This window comes from Fringilla coelebs (assembly GCF_963513975.1).
Source record: "Fringilla coelebs genome assembly, chromosome: 4".
NCBI lineage: Eukaryota > Metazoa > Chordata > Aves > Passeriformes > Fringillidae > Fringilla > Fringilla coelebs.
This window is the reverse complement of record NC_140032.1, coordinates 57,625,944-57,644,996: the sequence shown is the minus strand read 5'-3', so window position 1 is coordinate 57,644,996 and position 19,053 is coordinate 57,625,944. Positions and strand designations below refer to the sequence as shown.

General features: G+C 48.8%; 2 protein-coding genes across 2 annotated transcripts; one reads left to right on the top strand and one right to left on the bottom strand.

Annotated features, from left to right (window-relative positions):
• Nucleotides 1–1,554: 1,554 nt before the first annotated feature.
• Nucleotides 1,555–4,553, top strand: LOC311152719 (acrosin-like; the record flags this gene model as incomplete). Its single annotated transcript, XM_084204023.1, has 6 exons — nt 1,555–1,625; nt 1,842–2,048; nt 2,423–2,688; nt 2,922–3,067; nt 3,549–4,042; nt 4,400–4,553. 6 exons carry the CDS (start codon nt 1,555–1,557, stop codon nt 4,551–4,553), a joined length of 1,338 nt encoding a protein of 445 aa, XP_084060149.1.
• A 6,500-nt stretch (nt 4,554–11,053) lies between these two features.
• On the bottom strand, nt 11,054–18,412 carry REELD1 (reeler domain containing 1; the record flags this gene model as incomplete). Its single annotated transcript, XM_084204022.1, has 6 exons — nt 11,054–11,647; nt 13,657–13,720; nt 14,383–14,668; nt 15,400–15,551; nt 17,176–17,398; nt 18,193–18,412. 6 exons carry the CDS (start codon nt 18,410–18,412, stop codon nt 11,054–11,056), a joined length of 1,539 nt encoding a protein of 512 aa, XP_084060148.1.
• Between the last annotated feature and the right edge of the window lie 641 nt (nt 18,413–19,053).

Here is a 19,053-nt window from a genome sequence, read left to right as displayed (position 1 = left end):
AGCTGGAAGAGGAAAAGGGGAAGGAAGAAACCCATGTGTGACCTCTGGTGGTTTTAAGACTTTCTCAGAATGTTGTACCTTCATCAATGATTAAATGACTCTCCCTTTTAAAATGTATTGAGCCCTCATTTTTATGTGGATGGGTATCATTACACCAGAAATTCAACCTCTCACTGAGAAAAAGGGTGAGCATAAGAATGGGAAAACAACTCAGATAAGTAAAACCAATGCAAATACAAACCTTTCACCAACTCCTTAAAAGAGACTGACAGTCTGAAGAAGTGTAAGCACATGGGGGCTATATTTCCTGAAATAAGAAATGATGGCAGATGCTCAGCTGGCACTGACACATCAGGTAACCATCACTCTGGGAGGACAGGTACTCTGTGAAAATTGGACACTTTTAATAAGCTTGAAAAGAAAGTGCTTAAACACTGAGGTGTCCAAAAATTTAATTTGGTTTGCAAATACAGATTTTCACTCTTTTTCAAGTTTCTTATTTTTTCTTCTTTGTGTGTGTCTTTTCCTTGCTCTGTCTGAAAACAGAAAAAGGGGTAGAAAGCACTGTGTAACTAGAATAATATGTGTATGTACACATATTAATTGTATACATCTGTATCAGTCAGCAGGTTAATATTTAGATACTATTTTGATGACGTATTTTCTTTTTTGTTTGTTTGGTTAAGGATCTTCAGGAGGTTTTCAGTCTATATGGGCTGGCATGGAAAGCAAAGCTAGATTCTATCAGATATATCTCAATGCTTCCTAACACCATGTGCTTTCATCAGTTTTTTCTCTATGCCTTGTTCTTTATAGGCAGCACTTAGTACTTCACAGTCCTTCAGAGAGAGTGCTGACTGTGGCTGAGAAGTCATCCTGAAGAGCAGGGACTCAGGTATTTTCCATTTTAGAATCACAGGCCAAAATACCACACATACATGACCAAAGTGACTTTTACTTAGGTACTACATGATAGAAAAATGCAGTCAAATTGTCATATTTTAAAGAATGAAAGCAAAATTGTCCATCTTGCTGACAAATGGATCTGTGCTTCCCTGTGCCCCAGGGCCTGCCCACCCTCATCCTGCAAGAAGAGGTGCCTACAAAAAAGCTGGAGAGAGATTTTCTATACGGACAAGTGGCAATAGAACAAGAGGGAATGGTTTCAAGCTGAAACAGAGCAGGTTTAAAATAGATATCAGGAAGAAATTTTCGACTGTGAGGGTGGTGAGGCACAGCCACAGGTTGCCCAGAGAAGATGTGGCTGCCCATCCCTAGAAAAGGCCCAGCTGGATGGGGCTTTGAGCAGCAGCTGGTGTGAGGTGTCCCTGCCCGTGGCAGGGGCTGGAACTGGATGATTGTTGGGTCCATTCCGACCCAAACCATTCTATGGCTCCATGTTGCTCCAGTGCCAGAGGCTGCAGGGCCCGGAACATGGAACGGCTGCTCTGTGACATCAGCCCAGGGCTGAGGGTGCCACTGGCACTGTGAGCACTGCGGCTGTGCTGGCACACGGAGATCTTCTCCTGCAGCTGGCACGAGCCACGGGCAGCCATGCTGCTGCTGTGCCTGCTCGCGCTGCTGGCCACGTGCGGGCCTGTGCAGGGCGCCTGGAACACCTGCGAGTAAGTGGCCCCGGGCTCGGGGAGGGAGCTTGGGCGGCACTTGGGGGCTCCCTGGAGACGGCCTGCCCCGTGGCCAGGCCGCAGCTCCCTGAACCCCACGGGGAAGCCTCAGTTCCTTGTGGCCTTCCCTGGCGTGCTGTCCCCACACCTCGTGGGGAGCGTCTGCTGGAGCAGCAGCAAGCCATGGAGCAGATGGAAATGACTTTCTACTTGCAGAGGGACCTGCGGGATCCGGCCCTTGACTTCCGATGAGGAACGAGGCCTGACACGCGTCGTGGGTGGCAAAAGTGCCGAGGCAGGGGCCTGGCCCTGGCTTGTCAGCATCCAAGATCCCTTGGTTTCAGGCACGGGGCATCTGTGCGGAGGGTCCCTCATCAGCACAAAGTGGGTCCTCACGGCAGCCCACTGCTTTGCCGAGTCCAGGTAAGCAGGAGCAGGAAACAGGGATGGATGGCCCCACAACATCAGCAGGTGCCCTGTCAGCAAGTGCCATACGCTTCTCCCATCTCATTTCTTTGCAGTGTGCCCAGTGCCTGGGCAACGCAATGCCCAGCTGAGAAATTGCTCAGGAGAAGGCTGGGCACATGCCACTAATTCCTAGCAGCCTCCAGCTGGCATTCCCAGAGTCTGAGGCGTGCTAAAGCAGTCACTGCCTCCATAGTGCCGCTTTCCCCTTTGCCTTGAGAAGCAGAAGGCTGGTCACTGCCGGGCTACTGTTGGGCAGAAGGCTGGTCACTGCTGGGCTGCCACAGCTCCAGGCTCTGCTCCCTCTCACCCCTCTCTCCACGTGCCTTCAGGAACATCAGCGCCATGCGCCTGCTGATCGGGGCCACCCAGCTGACTGAGCCGGGCCCTGAGGCCCAGGTGCGCCTGATTAAGCGGCTGGTGGTTCACAAGGATTACGGTCCTGGCGACCAGAGCAACGACATCGCGCTGCTGGAACTGGACGAGCCTGTCCAGTGCAACTCCTACATCCAGCTGGTGTGTGTGCCCAATGCCATGCTGAACGTGGGACTGCTGGAAACCTGTTACGTCGCTGGCTGGGGGGCCACCACTGCGAGATGTGAGTTTCCAAAAATGGAGGGCAAGCTCAATACACTGGGAAGATGGGTTAGGCTTCCTGACAGCAGAGGCCAAAGCCAGAATAAGGCTGCCCACTCCCTAAAAGCAGACAGCAGGGACAGAGAGCTCCAGCTCCTCTGTAGAGGCACAGCCAAACCCTAGGGAAGGGGATCACCTCCAGATGGGCAAAGGGGCAGCAAGCTGATGGGTCCTCCTTCCTTTCTGTGCTCACAGCTCAAAAATCAAGTGATGTCCTGCAGGAGGCCAAGGTCCACTTGATCAATGTCCAGGTCTGTAACAGCAGTGAGTGGTACCAGGGGGACATCCATAGCCACAACTTGTGTGCTGGCTACCCGGAGGGTGGCATCGACACTTGCCAGGTAAGAGCGTCACTCAGTGACAAGTCACTCAGCCCGCAGCAGCACAAGCAGCATCTCCCCAACACAGCCCAGCCCCTGCTTTCCCTGGCCACTCTCTCAGCCCTGGCTCCCCACCTTTGCTGGGGCTTCCCACCCATTCCCCATGTGCAGGGCCTAGCCCAGGACCTCCCTTGCCCCAGAGGCCTGGCACTCTGCCCAGAAAGCCCTGCTCCTAGTGCTCTTTGCAGTCGAGACATCCAGATGCCAATGCTGGAACAGCTGCCCTCTGCACATCCAGGATCATTGTGCAGAGCTGAGAGAGAGCCTGACTTCATAGGCTCCCAAACCACTCCCACACAAGCTTCTGGGGGTTCTAGCACCTGAGCAGAGCCTTGCTCAGCTGAGAATACAGCTCTGGCAAGGGCTGTGAGAGAGAAGGAGTCAGCACCACTGCTGACAGGGGCCACCCAACACCACCTTAATCCTCTCTGCTTCTCTGCAGGGTGACAGTGGGGGTCCACTCATGTGCAAAGACAACAACGCTGACTTCTTCTGGGTTGTTGGAGTGACCAGCTGGGGAAGAGGCTGTGCCAGAGCAAAACGGCCTGGAATATACACTTCTGTTCAGCACTTCTATGATTGGATTCTGCTCCAGATGGAACTGCTTCCACAAGTAGAGGCTTCTCGGGCATGGGGTCAATATACAAGCGCCTCACCAGCCTGGACAAATGCCCCATGGCCCACTCAGAAACCATGGACAAGACCACCTCCCGTCCAGAACCCATGGCCAACAACACCGCCTCCTCCAAGGCCATGGACAACGGCACCGCCTCCTCCAAGGCCATGGACAACGGCACCACCGCCTCCAACGCCATGGACAACAGCACCGCCTCCTCCAAGGCCATGGACAACGGCACCGCCGCCTCCAAGGCCATGGACAACAGCGCCGCCGCCTCCAAGGCCATGGACAACAGCACCGCCCGCTCCAAACCCATGGCCAACAACAGCGCCGCCGCCTCCAAGGCCATGGACAACAGCACCGCCACCTCCAAGGCCATGGACAACAGCACCGCCACCTCCAAGGCCATGGACAACGGCACCGCCGCCTCCAAGGCCATGGACAACGGCACCGCCGCCTCCAAGGCCATGGACAACGGCACCGCCGCCTCCAACGCCATGGACAACAGCACCGCCCCCTCCAAGGCCATGGACAACGGCACCGCCGCCTCCAAGGCCATGGACAACGGCACCGCCGCCTCCAACGCCATGGACAACAGCACCGCCGCCTCCAAGGCCATGGACAACGGCACCGCCGCCTCCAACGCCATGGACAACAGCACCGCCCCCTCCAAGGCCGTTGCCAACAACACTGCCCACTCCAAAGCCAAGTTCGATACCGACACCAGTGGAAGAGATTAAGAGCTGCCCACTTCCACTTAAGAAGCTGATAGAATTCTTCACTCAGATGCAGGAGCTCCTGAAGAACCTACGAGGGATTCCAGTTTGAGCAGAATGGACAGGATCCAGTGCAGGTTGCATGGGACTGTGACTGTTTTCTGCTGAGGCAATGCCTGCTGATCCAAAGGCTGCCTCAGTGCCGAAGGCCTGCTCCTGCCCACGTTGCTCCTCTACATGTATGCAAGTGCTAATGTTGATTTAGTTGCTGAAATAAAGTTGCCTGTGTTTGTGGTTAACCATGCTTTCAGTCCAATTTCGTTTCCTGGGCAAGGCAAGGACTTCCTTGCCCAGGACCTGCAACATGAGGCTGCCTCAGACGACTTGGGCACAAAGGGAGTCACTCTAAAGGGCTGGAACTGTGTCTGGTCAGACAGAAGAGTGCTCAGAGCCACCACAGGATGGAGAAGACTGACACATCAAGGCTAGGAAGAGGACAGGAGACAATGCCACATGCAGACACCTTGGGGAGGGACACATTGAGGCATACAAGCTGGTGACTCTAGGGCCTGGCAAAAGCCTGAGCTAATGGAGCAGACCTGGGAAGCTCCTGAAAAATTTCTGACTGTTACAAAGACAGGGAGAAGCTGAAAGGAGCTACAGTGCCCTAAGGAAGAGCAAGATTTCCAAGGTAGCAAAGGGAAATTGATGTTGGAGGTGGCCACACTTAGAGATGTTTAAAGGAAGAGTTGGGGTCATTCTGGGGAGGAGAACCTGGTAGGAGCAGAAGGACCCAAGAAACTGCATCTGTACTGCCCTGGAAGGCCAAGGTGAGCTAGTTAACAGCACCTACAACACCAAGTCTGTTCACAGATGGGACACACCTTGGATTGAGGGGGAAAAGATAGCAGGGAGGAGAGAAGGTCAGAGAGGAGTCAAGGAAGATGAGGGGGATGTGTAAGCATGGCAGATAGGGAGAAATGAGGATCAAGGAGCTGGTCTCACAGACACAAGCTGCATACTTGGTCTCACATTCCAGGTGCCACAACTGCCCATGTCAGCATGGACCCAGAACAGCACTAGTCCTTGTAGACATCAAGGCCAGGGAGCCTCCCAGAGGGTGTTGCTTTGGCTGACGTGGCCAGCATGGACTGTGCCACATCCACGTTTCCTGCACGTGCTCTGGGGGTGTTTTTGGGAAGGAGCTTCTGGTAAGCAGCTGCAGAGAGTGGGGTGGCAGTGAACCTCCCAAAGAGAACCTGATGCCACACAGGGTGTTTTCTTGGAAGCTGTTAACAGGAAGTTCTGGGAGCCCCTCCAAATAGAGGGGCTAAAATAAAGCTGGAGAGGGACTTTTTTACAAGGGCAAGTAGTAATAGGACAAGGAAGAATGGCTTTAAAGTGAACGTAAGTTTAGAATAGATATTAGGAAGAAATTCTTCTCAACCTGAGGAACTCCATGGCTTCAAAGCCACAGTCAAAGCAAATGTCACAACCATCTCCTCCTCAGAGATGGAAAAAGCCTGTCACAGTCATTACCGTGACACGAGCACCTACCAGCAGCTTCCAACTGCTCATTCAAATGCCAAGTGACAGGCAGATGTTTCCAGGAAGAAATACAGCCCTCTCAGAGCCTTGGGTTGCATCACCCACCAGGACAGCATTGCCTCAGCCTTCTCTGGCCAGAGCTGTGACCTGCTGGAGTCACTTGAGCTCAGCCGCGCTCAGCTCTGACCATGGGGCCCAGACAGACCACGTGGCACTGCTGGAACTGGAGAGAGGTTTGCTTCTTCTTGTCACAAACGTCTTCATTAGCAGGGAGCTCTCAGGAGAAGGGGACATCAGACAACTTACACCCTGCTTATTGTTTTCCCAGCAGCGTTTGTGTACTGGATTTCTAGAAGAAAAAATCCCCACAAACTGCAGTTGGGAATTTAAAATAGCACTGGGGATAACGGTGCATGCTCTATAGTGGCTTGATAACTAAGATAGCGTATAAACCACTTAAGCTGAAATGTCACTGATAAGTGCAGGGAAGCATTACAAACCCTCCGCCCGCCCGAGCGCTCCCCTCCGCGCCGGGACGGGCCCGGGGCGCGGGGCCGCCATCGCCGCGACAACGCTGCCCCCTGGCGGCGGCCGGCGGGAGCGCGGCGCTGTCCCGGGGAATGCCTGGGGATGGATCCCGCGGCCCCGTGTGCCCGCACGGATCCGCCCGGGAGCGCGGTTACTGCACGATTCCTGTCCCGAGCCGCGCGGGCAGCCACCGCTGCAGGCAGCCGCTGCCTCTGACACGTCGCGTCGGTGCTGCCTTAGACACTGGCAATTACTGGTGACACCTCACTTCGACCGGGTTAAATATTTTCCCACTCCGGGCCGTGTGTTTGCACAGGAAGGATCAGCAAGTCACGTCTGCTGCCGTTCCCTCTGCACCAGCTGCCCGATGTCCTTGGTACCTGGCCGTCAGTTCTTAATGTACATCAACATGCGCTGATATACAGCCAGGCTGATCTTTGACTCACCTTTGGAACAGCAACACATTTTCTCAACAACAAATTATACTTTGACATTAGAAGGTGGCAATCTGTAATGGATATTGCAATCTGAAGATTGAAAGAGACTATCTGTGATCTTTGTCCTCAGCCGAGCAAGCTGGAGTCTCTCTTCCCTCCTACACATTATTTGATTGTGGGACATAACCTTGGGATGTACTAATAATCATTAGTCAGAGCTGATGTATCCGTTACGGGCCTGCCCTGCTCGGGGAGAGAGACGTTCTCTAGAACAGTAGTAAATCAGCAAAACATGCACTTAAATATACAGTAAAATGTGGTTTGAGACACGGTCCTTCATACATCATGTAGCAAAATGTTTTATTGAGAGAGTCACACGCACACTAATGAGGAAGGAGGGCTGCCGAGACAAGACCTGTGGAGGAGAAGCAGTTCCGTGGGAGGAAGGGGCTGGGAGAGATCTCTGAGCAGCTCCTGGTCCAGGGCAAGTTTTGACTCCCCAAGTCCTTCTCTGCCTTCTCCTAGCCTTGGACAAGCTGGCAGGAGAGAGAAGGGAAGGCAAAGGAAGGAAGGGGGGCCTGTAGAGCCATCCAGACACAATGAGCCTTAAGGGCCTGGCAGGGGCAGTGAAAGGATCCAGCTTGCCAGGAGAAGTGAGAGGTCTGTTCTGCTGTTCACCAGCTTTGCAGGTCAGGCTGCTGCTTTGTCGTTTGCTTTTGCTGCTAAGCAGCTGTCTTTTTGGAGCTGAACGTTGCAGAAATTTTTGGATCTTCTCCTTTGCTTGTTGCCTTTTTACAGGCATTTGTCATTATTATTTAAATCTGAGTGAATAAATAACACATGTATGTGCTGAATGTTTTACTCTCTGGGTTCCTGACCTTGCTGCTTTGCCTTCCTTGGTTTTGTGCTCCTGACTATTTGCAGAAACTGTGCCAAAAGGGCTGTCCAAGTCAGCCAGCCAGATCTCTGAAATGCCTCGGGCTGCACCCCACACTGATCTGGGAGGGCCTGAGCTCACACATCCCTGCTGACCATGACTGCTGGGCCAAAAGGGCCCTGGGGCTTCTCCTATGAGTCTTGTCACCCTTCTTGGAGCTGGCCAAATTGGTGCATGTCTGGCTTTTTTTGCATACTAGTGACAATTCAACCAATGCTGGAAATGTCTGTGACGTCCAAGCTTTGGATCAGCTGTCTTGCTTAGTGCAAGCTCTCCACATTACATTTTGTTATTTCTAATTTTTTTTTTTCTTGAGTAAGTATAGCTCAAGCATTGCAATAGCCATAGACATTTTTACTGCCAAAACTATGTTTGATGCATGTTTGGCTGGTGGGGAGATAGGCTCAGGATAGGTGTGCATTAGCTGCTTTCAGTACTTCTCACCCCAAACCATGTCACTTCACTGAGGGATGCCAGCCTGGTGTGGCCCACAGGTGGCTGCAGGCTGAGCTGCCCTAGAGGAACTGAAATCCCCAGTTCCAGCAGAATGTCTGTGACCAGCCCAGTCATGCACCTAGAGAGGGAAATAAGGCAAGACTTTTCCTTGTCTCTTCAATAAATATTAGAATGGTTTGTGGCTTTGTTTTCCTAATTCTGACAATTTTTTCTCAGAAATCTGTTACAAGCATGAGCACAGACTAATTTCCATATAAGGCAAGTCAGTTAAGAATGGGGATGTTTGAATGGTGTGCCTTGTAAAAAATGAACCAGTGCTCGTGTTTTTAACAGCATTAAGAAGAGATAAGACCTCCATTCCTCCTGTCATGGCAGCTACAACAAACAGAACATCATTCAGAAGTCAAGAAAAAGACACAGGCACTTTAGGTCTCAGCCAAGAGAGCTGCAAAGTAGCAAAACTCATTACTAATTCAGAGGAGCTGTATCCCTCAGAGCTCACCATTACTGGTCATACTACTAATAATACTGGAGCACATCAATTTAACAAAAGTTAATTTAACAGAGTTTGGCAGAAGGCAGAATGGTGTTGAAGTGCCACTCTCCCAGTCAAACACCTCCATGAGGCCTTCCCTTGCTCTAGTCAGCCTAGAAAGAAGCAGTGCTGGGTTGTGGGGAAAGACCTGAGGAGAGGAAGGTTCTGGTTTTACAGCCAGAGCAGTCTGGTAACATTAATCCTAGAGAAACAGTGAAAGAGGCCACAGGTATTTGTAATTTATTTATAAAGAGCTATGCCATCATAAGAAACTTTTTAAAATAATATGTGATAGTTCTTTAAATATTTAAGAGTTTGTTGACCTATTTTCTCAGTTAATTAGGATTTTTTTTGGCTGCATTAACAATGACTTGAATGCAGTCTGTTTTAGTCACTACACAGTTCAGCTACACTGGGTTACAGAAACATGATTTCTTTCTAAGGCACATACACAGGAGAGGAATGCCATTGTAAGTGTCTAGATGTGTGCTTAAAAACCTGGAGACTTATTAGTAGGTAGGGCATAAGCTCAATTAGTGAATATAAAACCATTCACCTGGCATTCTTCTGAGTCCTAAACCAAACTTTGTCTTTTCAATTACAGCACTACTCTTGTTTCCTCTGCAGCAAAGGGCTATGGTGCAGTTGCCCTTCTCGTCAAAGTGCCCTGGTTAAGAGCATCAAGCTCATCTCTGCAAGCTGCATTTGTGAGTACACTTCTTTTCTTACTCATTTCTTTTGCCCAGGCCCAGAAGTGGAGTTGTTAAAACCTTGTCCATGTGTGCAGCACAAATCACAGTGCAGCAGTATGGTCAGAAACCAGCTCTTTCTGAATGGTAATGGAAGGCACGGTTAGTAAAAGCTGCACTCTGTGCATCAGGCTGGAGCCGGAGCAGGAAAACTCATGTCCCACCTGTCTCCTCTGAAGTCAGTGGTGAGGCAAGGGAGGATGTGAGAGCAGGGCTTGACTGACTATCCAGCGTGGAGAGGGGCAATAGCTGGAGATGGCCACAGGGCCCTCCTGACAGAGGGGAAGTTGTCACCAGAAGGCTGGGTGAACCATTAGAGTCCTGTCATTATCTGCCTTGTTCAGGGGGATTGCTGTGGGCTGTGAATTGGGCTGCAGCACCAAAATGTAAGTTTGTCCCCCACTACATGGCTTGGGAATGATCAGCTCTGAGCTGATCCACTCTAGAAAAGGACACCAGAGGGGTTAATTCCTGCTCTCTGAAAGGCTCTCAAATGTACATCTCAAGAGAATCATTATCAGGTCTATTTCTGGCTCTTTTAAAGCTGCAGTAAAATAAAACTTTACCCTTGCTGTTGTCACCTCTCCTTCTTAGGAGGTGTCCAGGACCATGCCGTTTTCCAAGAGCTGCTTTAGGGGTCTTCTGTAGAAAACCACAGGGTCAGAGAGAAGTTTGCACAAACTCAGAACACAAGGATGCTGTTAAATTCCTATGCAGCCTTTGCAGGGCATCTCCAAAGTGACCTGGGAAGGGTACTTCTCAGTCTGTGTTTCTGCTCAGTGTCACTGAGCTGACTCAAAGTAAAAGACTAAATAAATGTTGGCTGTCAGGCTTCAACAAGCTTCTTCATCAGGTGCAAATGGACAGGAAAGATTTTCTTCCATTTGCACCTGATGAGGAGGCATGTTTCTCCCCCAAAAGCTGGTGTCTGCCATCCTGTGTTTCACTCCATGGATCAATTCAGCATTCTTGGGATCAATGTTCTTCACTAATGAGTTATTGCTTTTTATTTTCAGATTGCAACTTGAAATCTTGTGGCAAATATTTGTCATCCGAGGGATACCAAGTGCACGGAGTCAAACCTGTAAGGTCTTAAATGAGAATGGTTGGGTTTGTAGTTCCTAGAAAGAAATATAACACTAGAAACTTTTTTTCTGAGATTAAACAGGAGTCAATACCACAGTGCAGAGAAAGAATTTCTATTTTTGGCTACACCCTTAAGGCAACAGAAGAAGTGTATGTCATTGCCACAGTGACAGCTAATGAGCAGATATACAATATTAATTGCAGTAAGTGTAACACATTGAGCAATCTATCAGCTTCAATTTTCTCAGCAGCTGTGGTTTAGATACTTTTGCCTAACACCTCTGCTTGAACCGGCTGCTTTGGGTTTGTTTGCCTGTATGGCAGCACGAAGAGGGACTAAACCACCGCAGTCTTCTTCGCGCTGCTCGAGGGGCTGACCCAGTTGCACTCGGCTGGCACCAGCACGAAGCTGTTGTCCCGGAGCTTTCGGAAGCGCATCACCGCCCCGTTTTCCATGATGGTGATGATGTCGGCGTCGGGCTCGCTGAAGGACACCTCGGCCCGCTTGTGGCAGTGCTGGGCACAGACACAGCGCATGGCAGCTGCCAGCAGCAGCCCCAGGGCGGCCGTGCAGACCAGGAGGATGCCAAGTTGGGCTGCAAGGAGTCGGGTTCCTCTGCCAGAGCCTTCCCCTACCCCGGGAACAGCAGATTCGGGAGCTGGTCTGGTCACCCATGGCACGGTATTCCCAGCTGCCTCCTGCTCATCACTGTCCTCCTCAGCCCTTGTGCCTGTCCCCTCTGGCTGCAGTGCCAACTCTCTTCCTGCCATTTGCCTTGAGGCCGAGGACAAATTGCCAGCAGTGCTGGCATCACCAAGCCAGGCTGTGGTTGCAGCAACGCTGCCCAGGTGAGTGTGTTCATGCAGGGTAGAGGGAGACGCTGTCACATGTAGGGAGGCTTTCAAGATGTTCCCGCTCTCAGTACTGCCCTTTGAAAGCAAAAACATGCCAAAATGTGCAGTGAGAGAAAAGGGGGCTGATTAGGTTCTCACTACCTACCTCATGTAACACTTCAACTCTGTTTCTGATGCCCTTGTGTCCCTCTGGCTTTGGATTAACTCTTCGCTATTCCCTGTTTACTAAGTAGCTTTTAGAAAATGAAACCAATGCAACCCTCCATACCAGAATTGCCTTGGGAGGAACAAGGCACCTGAGTTGGTCCCAGGGGCAAAGGCAGTGTGGGTTGGAGGGGCAAAGGTGAAGGACACAGGTGGAGAGGAAGGTCACTGCTTTCTCAAACTAAATGTCTGCAGTTCCTGTTGTGGTGGTGGTATTTTTCACAGGCATCATTATCACAAAATAATATCACTTAATAAACAATTCCCACCTTGAGTGGCACCAGGGTCATGCTGAAAGGGCAGGTGTGATTTTCCCAGCCAAGCTGCATGTGTAGGCTCACATGGACCCACTGGGATTTAGTATTCCCCTTGTGAGGCTACAGAGTGGACACATGGGAGACTTGGGAGGCCTTTGCCATCAGCAGTTTTGGGGCATTCACATACAACCTATAAACTTCCCCAAAGCCTGTCTTGCTTTCTCAGTTTACACAGCCAGTTTTCTGCCCCTCTGTGTTGCTTAACCACCCATTTTAGTGGGAATGTCAGCTCTTGCCTGGGCCTGTTTCTGGGCACTGTCTGGTTCCATGCACCTTATTTTAACTGTCGCAAAATGCCAGCTGCTCTATGCCAGTTCTGCAGCTCAGGCTTTGCTGCAAGTATCATCCAAGACTAACTGGGAAACAAGCATGCAATTTAGGAGGCCCCCAATGAATTCTTCCATTCCCACTATGCACCTGAGCCCCCATCCAAAACCTGCAAAATGTACTGGAGTTTTTAATTTGGCTCCACTGAGATTTGGATCTGGCCCTCAGTAGCTGGCACTTCTCCAGCCTGTCCAGCCCAGAAGGCTTTTTCACACATCCATTAATTACACCAGAGAAACTCTCACCCTCTACCATCATTAGTGATTTCTAAAGCTTCCTGGGAAGACAGTGTGACAGGAGCACAAAGCTGAGGTAGGAGCCCTGGCAAGCTGTGAAGCAAAGCAGTGGAGGGTCAGAGCGTCCTTTGTGGAAGGGATGGTTTCTGGAGGTGCTATTAAAATACAGTAGTAAATAGAAGACTTCCAGTGGCTGAACAGCAAACTATAAAGTAGCAGGCTGGCAAAGTTAGGACTGCATGTGTATGGATCACTTGTCCTTAAAGTGCAAACACCATACTGTAAGGATATGTTGCAGGACTTGGGACTTTGGGATAGAAAATGGAACTGCCTCTTAAGTCCTTGCCCTATCTCAGCTCATTTCTCCTTTCTTTTCATACTTCTCCCCACTCTTGCCTAATTTCTCAGTGGTTTTGTTTCATTATGCTCTTTTGATCCTACCTTGTGCAATAGCTCATCCTTCCCTTTGGTTTCCCTCTACTGCCAGTTCTCCACTTCTCTCCATGGCTATGCCAGGTGCTCATGGTACGCATCTCTCCTTTACTTGTTCTCTGTCCTCTGCTCCTTCCTAAATATTTCTGGCTCATTCTGTGCTGTACATCCCCTTTCTCTTTTATTTTCTGTGAGATTATTTCTCTTTCTCCTTTGGCATTTTGGATACCAGATCTATTCTTTCTTCTCCTTGTATTTTTCTTATCTCCATCACCTGCATAGTGGACTTACCCTGTTAACTCTGTGTCCTGTATCTCTAAGCACACACATTTCCAGCAGCCTGTAGTCACATCTACATAAGGGAAAGCAATTGTTTTTACAGTGGGCCTCTTAAAAACCCAGACAGTGGGCTCAAAAGAAAAAAAAAAAAACAAACTAGAAAGAGGCATAACCCCCAATTTCCAGTTAAGGAAAAAAATCTAAAACTTTCAACAGTCTCAGTGTAGTTTCAGCCACTTATGACACCTACATGGGCTGCTAGGGTGTCCTCCCCAGCCCTGGTGCTTACCTTCCTGTTGCCTGTACACATCAAACACAAGTGTAGGGTGGCAGCACTGGCAATGCTTCCTGCTCTGAAATATGGACAGAGGAAAGGCAGGGTTAGCAAGTGACACCTGTGGCTCGCACCACCAAGAAGTGCTGCTCCTTAGAGCGGTTTTGGGATGCGTGCAGTCAATGTGGATTATACAATCTGTATTTTGAATTATGCCTGATCATTGAAATTCCAATCCCCATCATTTTCACAATATGAAATGTTGCATGAAAGCTTATGCAGCCCAAACCTTCTAAAATTTCTGAGCAGACATACTCAAGGCCAAATTTCATAATTGCTTTGCATCCTTTTTTTTTTCCCCTTTTCCTTGCAAATGGAGAAATAGGTCTGCTAAGTTCACTGTTTCACTGAATAGTTGTATGCACTTTCAGAACAATGTTATAGAAGTCGATGGGTTTTATCACATCTTTCCAGCACCTGGCCAGCCCCGCCGCTGTGCTGAGCAACGCATCGTTGGGCTCTTAGGAGTTTGGGATTTTCCCCTTGTTACTGTCTGTCATGTGCAATATCCAAAGGATTATTTCTCAAAATCTCAGCAAACAAACACCCTCTCACCTTCCCCAGACACCTTCCTACATGCAGGCACCTTCCTACATTTACATTTCATCTGCAGGGAAGCTATTACTATTTTCCTTCCCCGCAAGGACTGGAGAAACAGCTTTTCCCACCGCCTAGATTTACCCATTGAAGGTGCTGTCGCTGGAGGCATTGTCCTGGGAGAGGGAACCTTGCAAGGCATCCATCAGTCCAAAATCTTGGGTGGGAAGGGACGGCTCCAGCCCCCGGCCTCTGGACCGGACACTCCTGCCGGACACAGCCCGCAGAGTCCGGGCCAGCTGCTTTGGCTCAGCAACGGGACGAGTCTCCGACCGCACACCAAAACCTGGCTCTGGTGCTGGTGTTGCCACGATGCCAGTGGGGCTGGCAGGCAGCAGGGAGCCAGTGGAAGCTGCAGGAGAGATGGGACCTTGGCCAGCAGGGAGACAAAAATCAGGGAGAGAGGAGCAGAAGTCTATTTTCTTCTGTTTGTTTATTTCAAATCCCACTCCATGCCAAGGTTTGCCAGGAAGGTTTGTAACAGTGACTCTTTTATTTTCATGTCACTTTTTTTTAAGAGGGAACCCACATGGAAATTAAAGCTTGCTGTCTATGTACTGGTCAAGTAAAATAATAATTAGTGGGCCATTTTTTTTTAATGATCAAGTAAAAAAATTTAAACTCAGCCTTGGTGGCATGCCCAAAATGCTGAGAAATACATTTGATTTAGGTAAAAGTAAATTCTTGGAGCATCTTACTGGCCAGAGGCTGCATAAATACAACTAAATATATAACTGGAGGGCAATAATCACATTTAGAGACAAATATGTTCCTCTGTTTAGGCAACATTGCTGATTGCACTTCCTTCTCTTCAAGAGCTGCGATTTTAGGCAAAGTATTTTAAGATTTGCATTGAAATCATAAGATCTAGCAACCCCATTTAACTTTCTGGTGCCCTCCTTGGAACTGACTCCTCAAATACTGACCCACACCTTCAAGGAGTTCACCATGGCCATCACTGATCTCCTTGACAGACACAGGGATTAAATGGGTCTCCCCCAGCTTGTTTGGGCCACTTGTGTTGGACACTTGCACAGACTGAGCTGTAAAACTACTCTGCAGGGGGTGTTGGTAAGAAACAACAAGGTTTGCTCACCATACCTGTGGGGTGAGGGTCAGCTGGTCCCTGCAGGGGCGTGGGGACTGTGGCATCAGGCTTCTTGTCAGCAAGAGTCTTGTTTTGCCCTCCCTGAGCCACAACAGCAGATTCAATCTTTGCCCAGTAAACAAAGTATGACTGGACTATGGAGATGCTGTTAAAACATAATCAGGCAAGAATTCACTGGCTCTATAGCATTAATAAAACATCTGACTGTTTAGCTAATCACAAAGACTGCTTTAATCTGAAGAGAGAACCAATGCAGAAGTATTTTAAAGGATTAGCCTGGCATACCTTTTCTATTACAAATAAAAGGTACCAGGTCCCATAAGAAAGATTTGGAGTGAAGAATCATCACTCCATAAAGAATTTTAAAGTTCAGCCTAAAAATGTGTGGGAACTTAAAAAAAACCAAAAAACACTTTAAAAAAGTTGTATTACATTCATCATGTTGATAGAAGTACATTTGTAAAACTTGGACTAGCTCTGCTTACAATCTTCTGTAGGCAAGGAAACAACAGTGGTATTTATTAATTAAAACAAGCCAATGTAACTTGTACAAACAGCAGAATAGGTAAGGGGTAGAAAAAGTCTCTCTTCTCAGCCCTCTGATATTTGAGCCTGCCTAATCCTCTGATTTTGTCAGGTGCCAAAACTGTTTTGGCCAACCTTTAACTGCACCCCGAGAGCCTTATTTAAGCTGGAGATTTTGGGAAAATTTCAGCTCAGATTGCTCAGCTGCTTCTCAGAATTATCTAAGGGGAAACCAACCTGGGTTTTCCTGTGCCAGATGACACTTAAAAGGCATTTTTAAGCCTAAAAAGGCATTTTTCCTGATGCTCTGACAGGGTAAAAAGGAAGAGTCTATCAGCTATCAGCTTGGAGGGTAAAAGGCCAGACTTGAAGGAAATATCAGAGTGGGTGGCTAGGACTAGGTCTTCTTGGAATTTGTTTGTGTTTATTTGGGGGGTTTTGTGAGTTTAATAGTATTCCTTTAAACTGTAATAGTATTTTCTGATATAAAGCAATGGCCAAAATATGGAAATTCCAAGCAGCAATATTTCTGTTTCAATGAATTTTTCTTGAATCACGATGAGATGCTCAAGCCACAACACTCAGCAGGACACTTAGATTTTGGGAAGCAGCCAAGGATCTGGCCAAGCAGTTTCTAAGTGACTTTGTAAATTTGAAATATAACAATTTAATATCTTTTGAAATGAAAAGCTGCTGTGCTTCCTCTAAGGCAGTCAGTTAGAAGATGTTTAATTTCATTCCAAATCAGAACCAAGCTACTTGGACAGTTTGGGACTTTGGTGCAAAACAGAGATGTCAAGTTTTGACACAGTGCTCACTCTCTTTCTGTTGTGAGTAACTCTGTTTACATTCAACTTTTTTTTAAAACTACTTTTTTTGGGTCTTTTTTTGTTTTAGGAAGTGATATACAAGATTATCCTGTAGCCAGGAAGTCCTATGGGCTGTATTATTTACAAAGACAAGCAACATGGTCACAGTTGTCTCTTCATGCCTTAATATTTCTGTTTCCTAAAATGCTTAAGCTGTCATCTTCCAGTGTATCTATTCTGAGAAAACAGTGACCATGTAAATAAAAGGCAGCACTATGCAGCAGATGTTAATGGTGCTTTATGTACCTGCTGGGATACTGTAGCAGCATTTGGTAAGGATTCAGCTATATTGGGTTCAAGATATATAAACCACTGTGCTGGACAGCCTGTAACTGAGAAGACACAAATTCTGGTTAGGAACCAGCACGTCCTTACTAAAACTTGATGTCTCCAATGGGTTGGTCTGGTGCTTTCCATACGAAGGACAGGTTTCTCTTCAGTGACTTGTCTGAGTGTGTGACAGTGTCACCATCTTCAAAACAAGTCAGCAGCTTGGAACCGGGAGGCAGGAAGATGAACGTGCCAGCGATTTCGTTGTTGGACACTTTGCGAGCTTGCAGCATAAAGCCCATGTAATCCCGGGTGCTTCTTACTGTCACTTTTGGAAGACAAAACACGGGACACAGAGGGATTTGTCTTGCTGTTATGGAGTGAATTGCCTGCAATGGAGTTCCCAGAGAAAACCTTGGGCAGCACTACTGACAACACCTTACTGTCTTTGTCCTCACAGTCTGTCTTGGACATGCAAGCTACAGAAGGCCAGATACCTTTGGTTTTGCAATGTGTAACTGCACACAGGATTTGCCGGAGACTTCCCCTCCATCCCTCCTTGATGACGAGCTGTTACCCACATTGGACCAGGCAGCATGCAGCCATTTTTAAGGAAGGAGGTTTGGACACCGCTCTGTATGTGAGCAAAGGCTTGTGTTCTGCTCTCAAAGGGATTTTGTTTTGCACAGGGATGAACGGGCAAGTGGCCAAGCTGAGGAATAGTGCCTCAGCTCTGTCTGCATCTGCCTGAGGAGCAGCAATGCCAGGGATGTGAAATGCTGCCAACCATGCCCAAGAGTCAGATGAGTCACCCAGACCTCTTTGAGTGGTGCAGGGGGGCTGGGAAGGTGACTTTATGCACTGGAGGTGCCTCTCATGAGCCATTGCATGTAATGAGGTGTGTCTGGTATGGTTGAGACACAGTTGAGATAAATGAATCCAACCCAAAGCCCCTGTGCTGCAAACAGAATTCCTCTGTAAATACGTCCTCATGACAAGAGAGGTGTTGTAGCTCACTCAGAGCAGTTAGCCCTCTTCCCAGCCCTCACAGAGATTCTTTGCACAGCTTGAGAGAAGTCACTGTGTATTTTTCAGATGCAGGAGTGAGAAGCTGTTCCTTACCTGGCACCTTGTCTCCCGGGAAGAAGAAGGACATGTTGGTGTGCACAGTGACGTAGTTGCTGTTGGAGTTGTGCAGCTGCACCCTCAGGTGCCTGGGCATCATGTCGCTGCAGGCGGAAAGGCTGGCGCCCTGCGAGAAGGCGGCCGCGTAGGAGACCAAGCACAGGGTCGTGCAGGCCCAGCCAACAATGGCAGTGTGGACTCTCCCACCATCCTCCATCCTGCGGCAGGAAACAATGTAGAGTTCACTTCAAAGCAGTGGCTTCCCAAATGGTGCCACTGATTTATCTGCTCTCCAGAGCCACCCTCACCGCTGTCTTTAAACAAAAGGGAATAAGTGATCTCTGTGGCACTTTGAAGCCACTTTGGGAACCACAGCATTTACATTCTGAAGTGAACTGCTCAGGCTGGGAGAGGGAAGAGCCCCCCACAAGAGGATGTATTTCTTGTGAAGTTGCCCATGGAGGGTGCAGCCAGAAAAGATTTGCTCTAAAAGGTCTTGTGGGTTTTAGAAGGCAGAGGAGGCTCTGTACAGCCACACTCAGCACCCTCCACCACTCCCAGCCCAAGTGTGCAGCCTGATCAATAGGGGAAATATCTGCCTTTTGGGCCTGCAGAGCTGCTGCAGGCCCTGTCACATATGGGGCTGATGCCCAGGGCAGAGCCTGTCCCTGCCTGCCAACACAGAGCCTCATCCCTGCGGTGACAGCACAAAACGCATTTCCAGATTGAACAGAGTATTGTGCCATTCTGCTTTTTCAAAATGCACTTTTCAAAGTGAAGATGAAGGATAAGTGTGTGGCATTTATTGTAATGGGTCTCACAAAGCAGGTGCTTCTGATTTTAATGTAGCACTTTTTA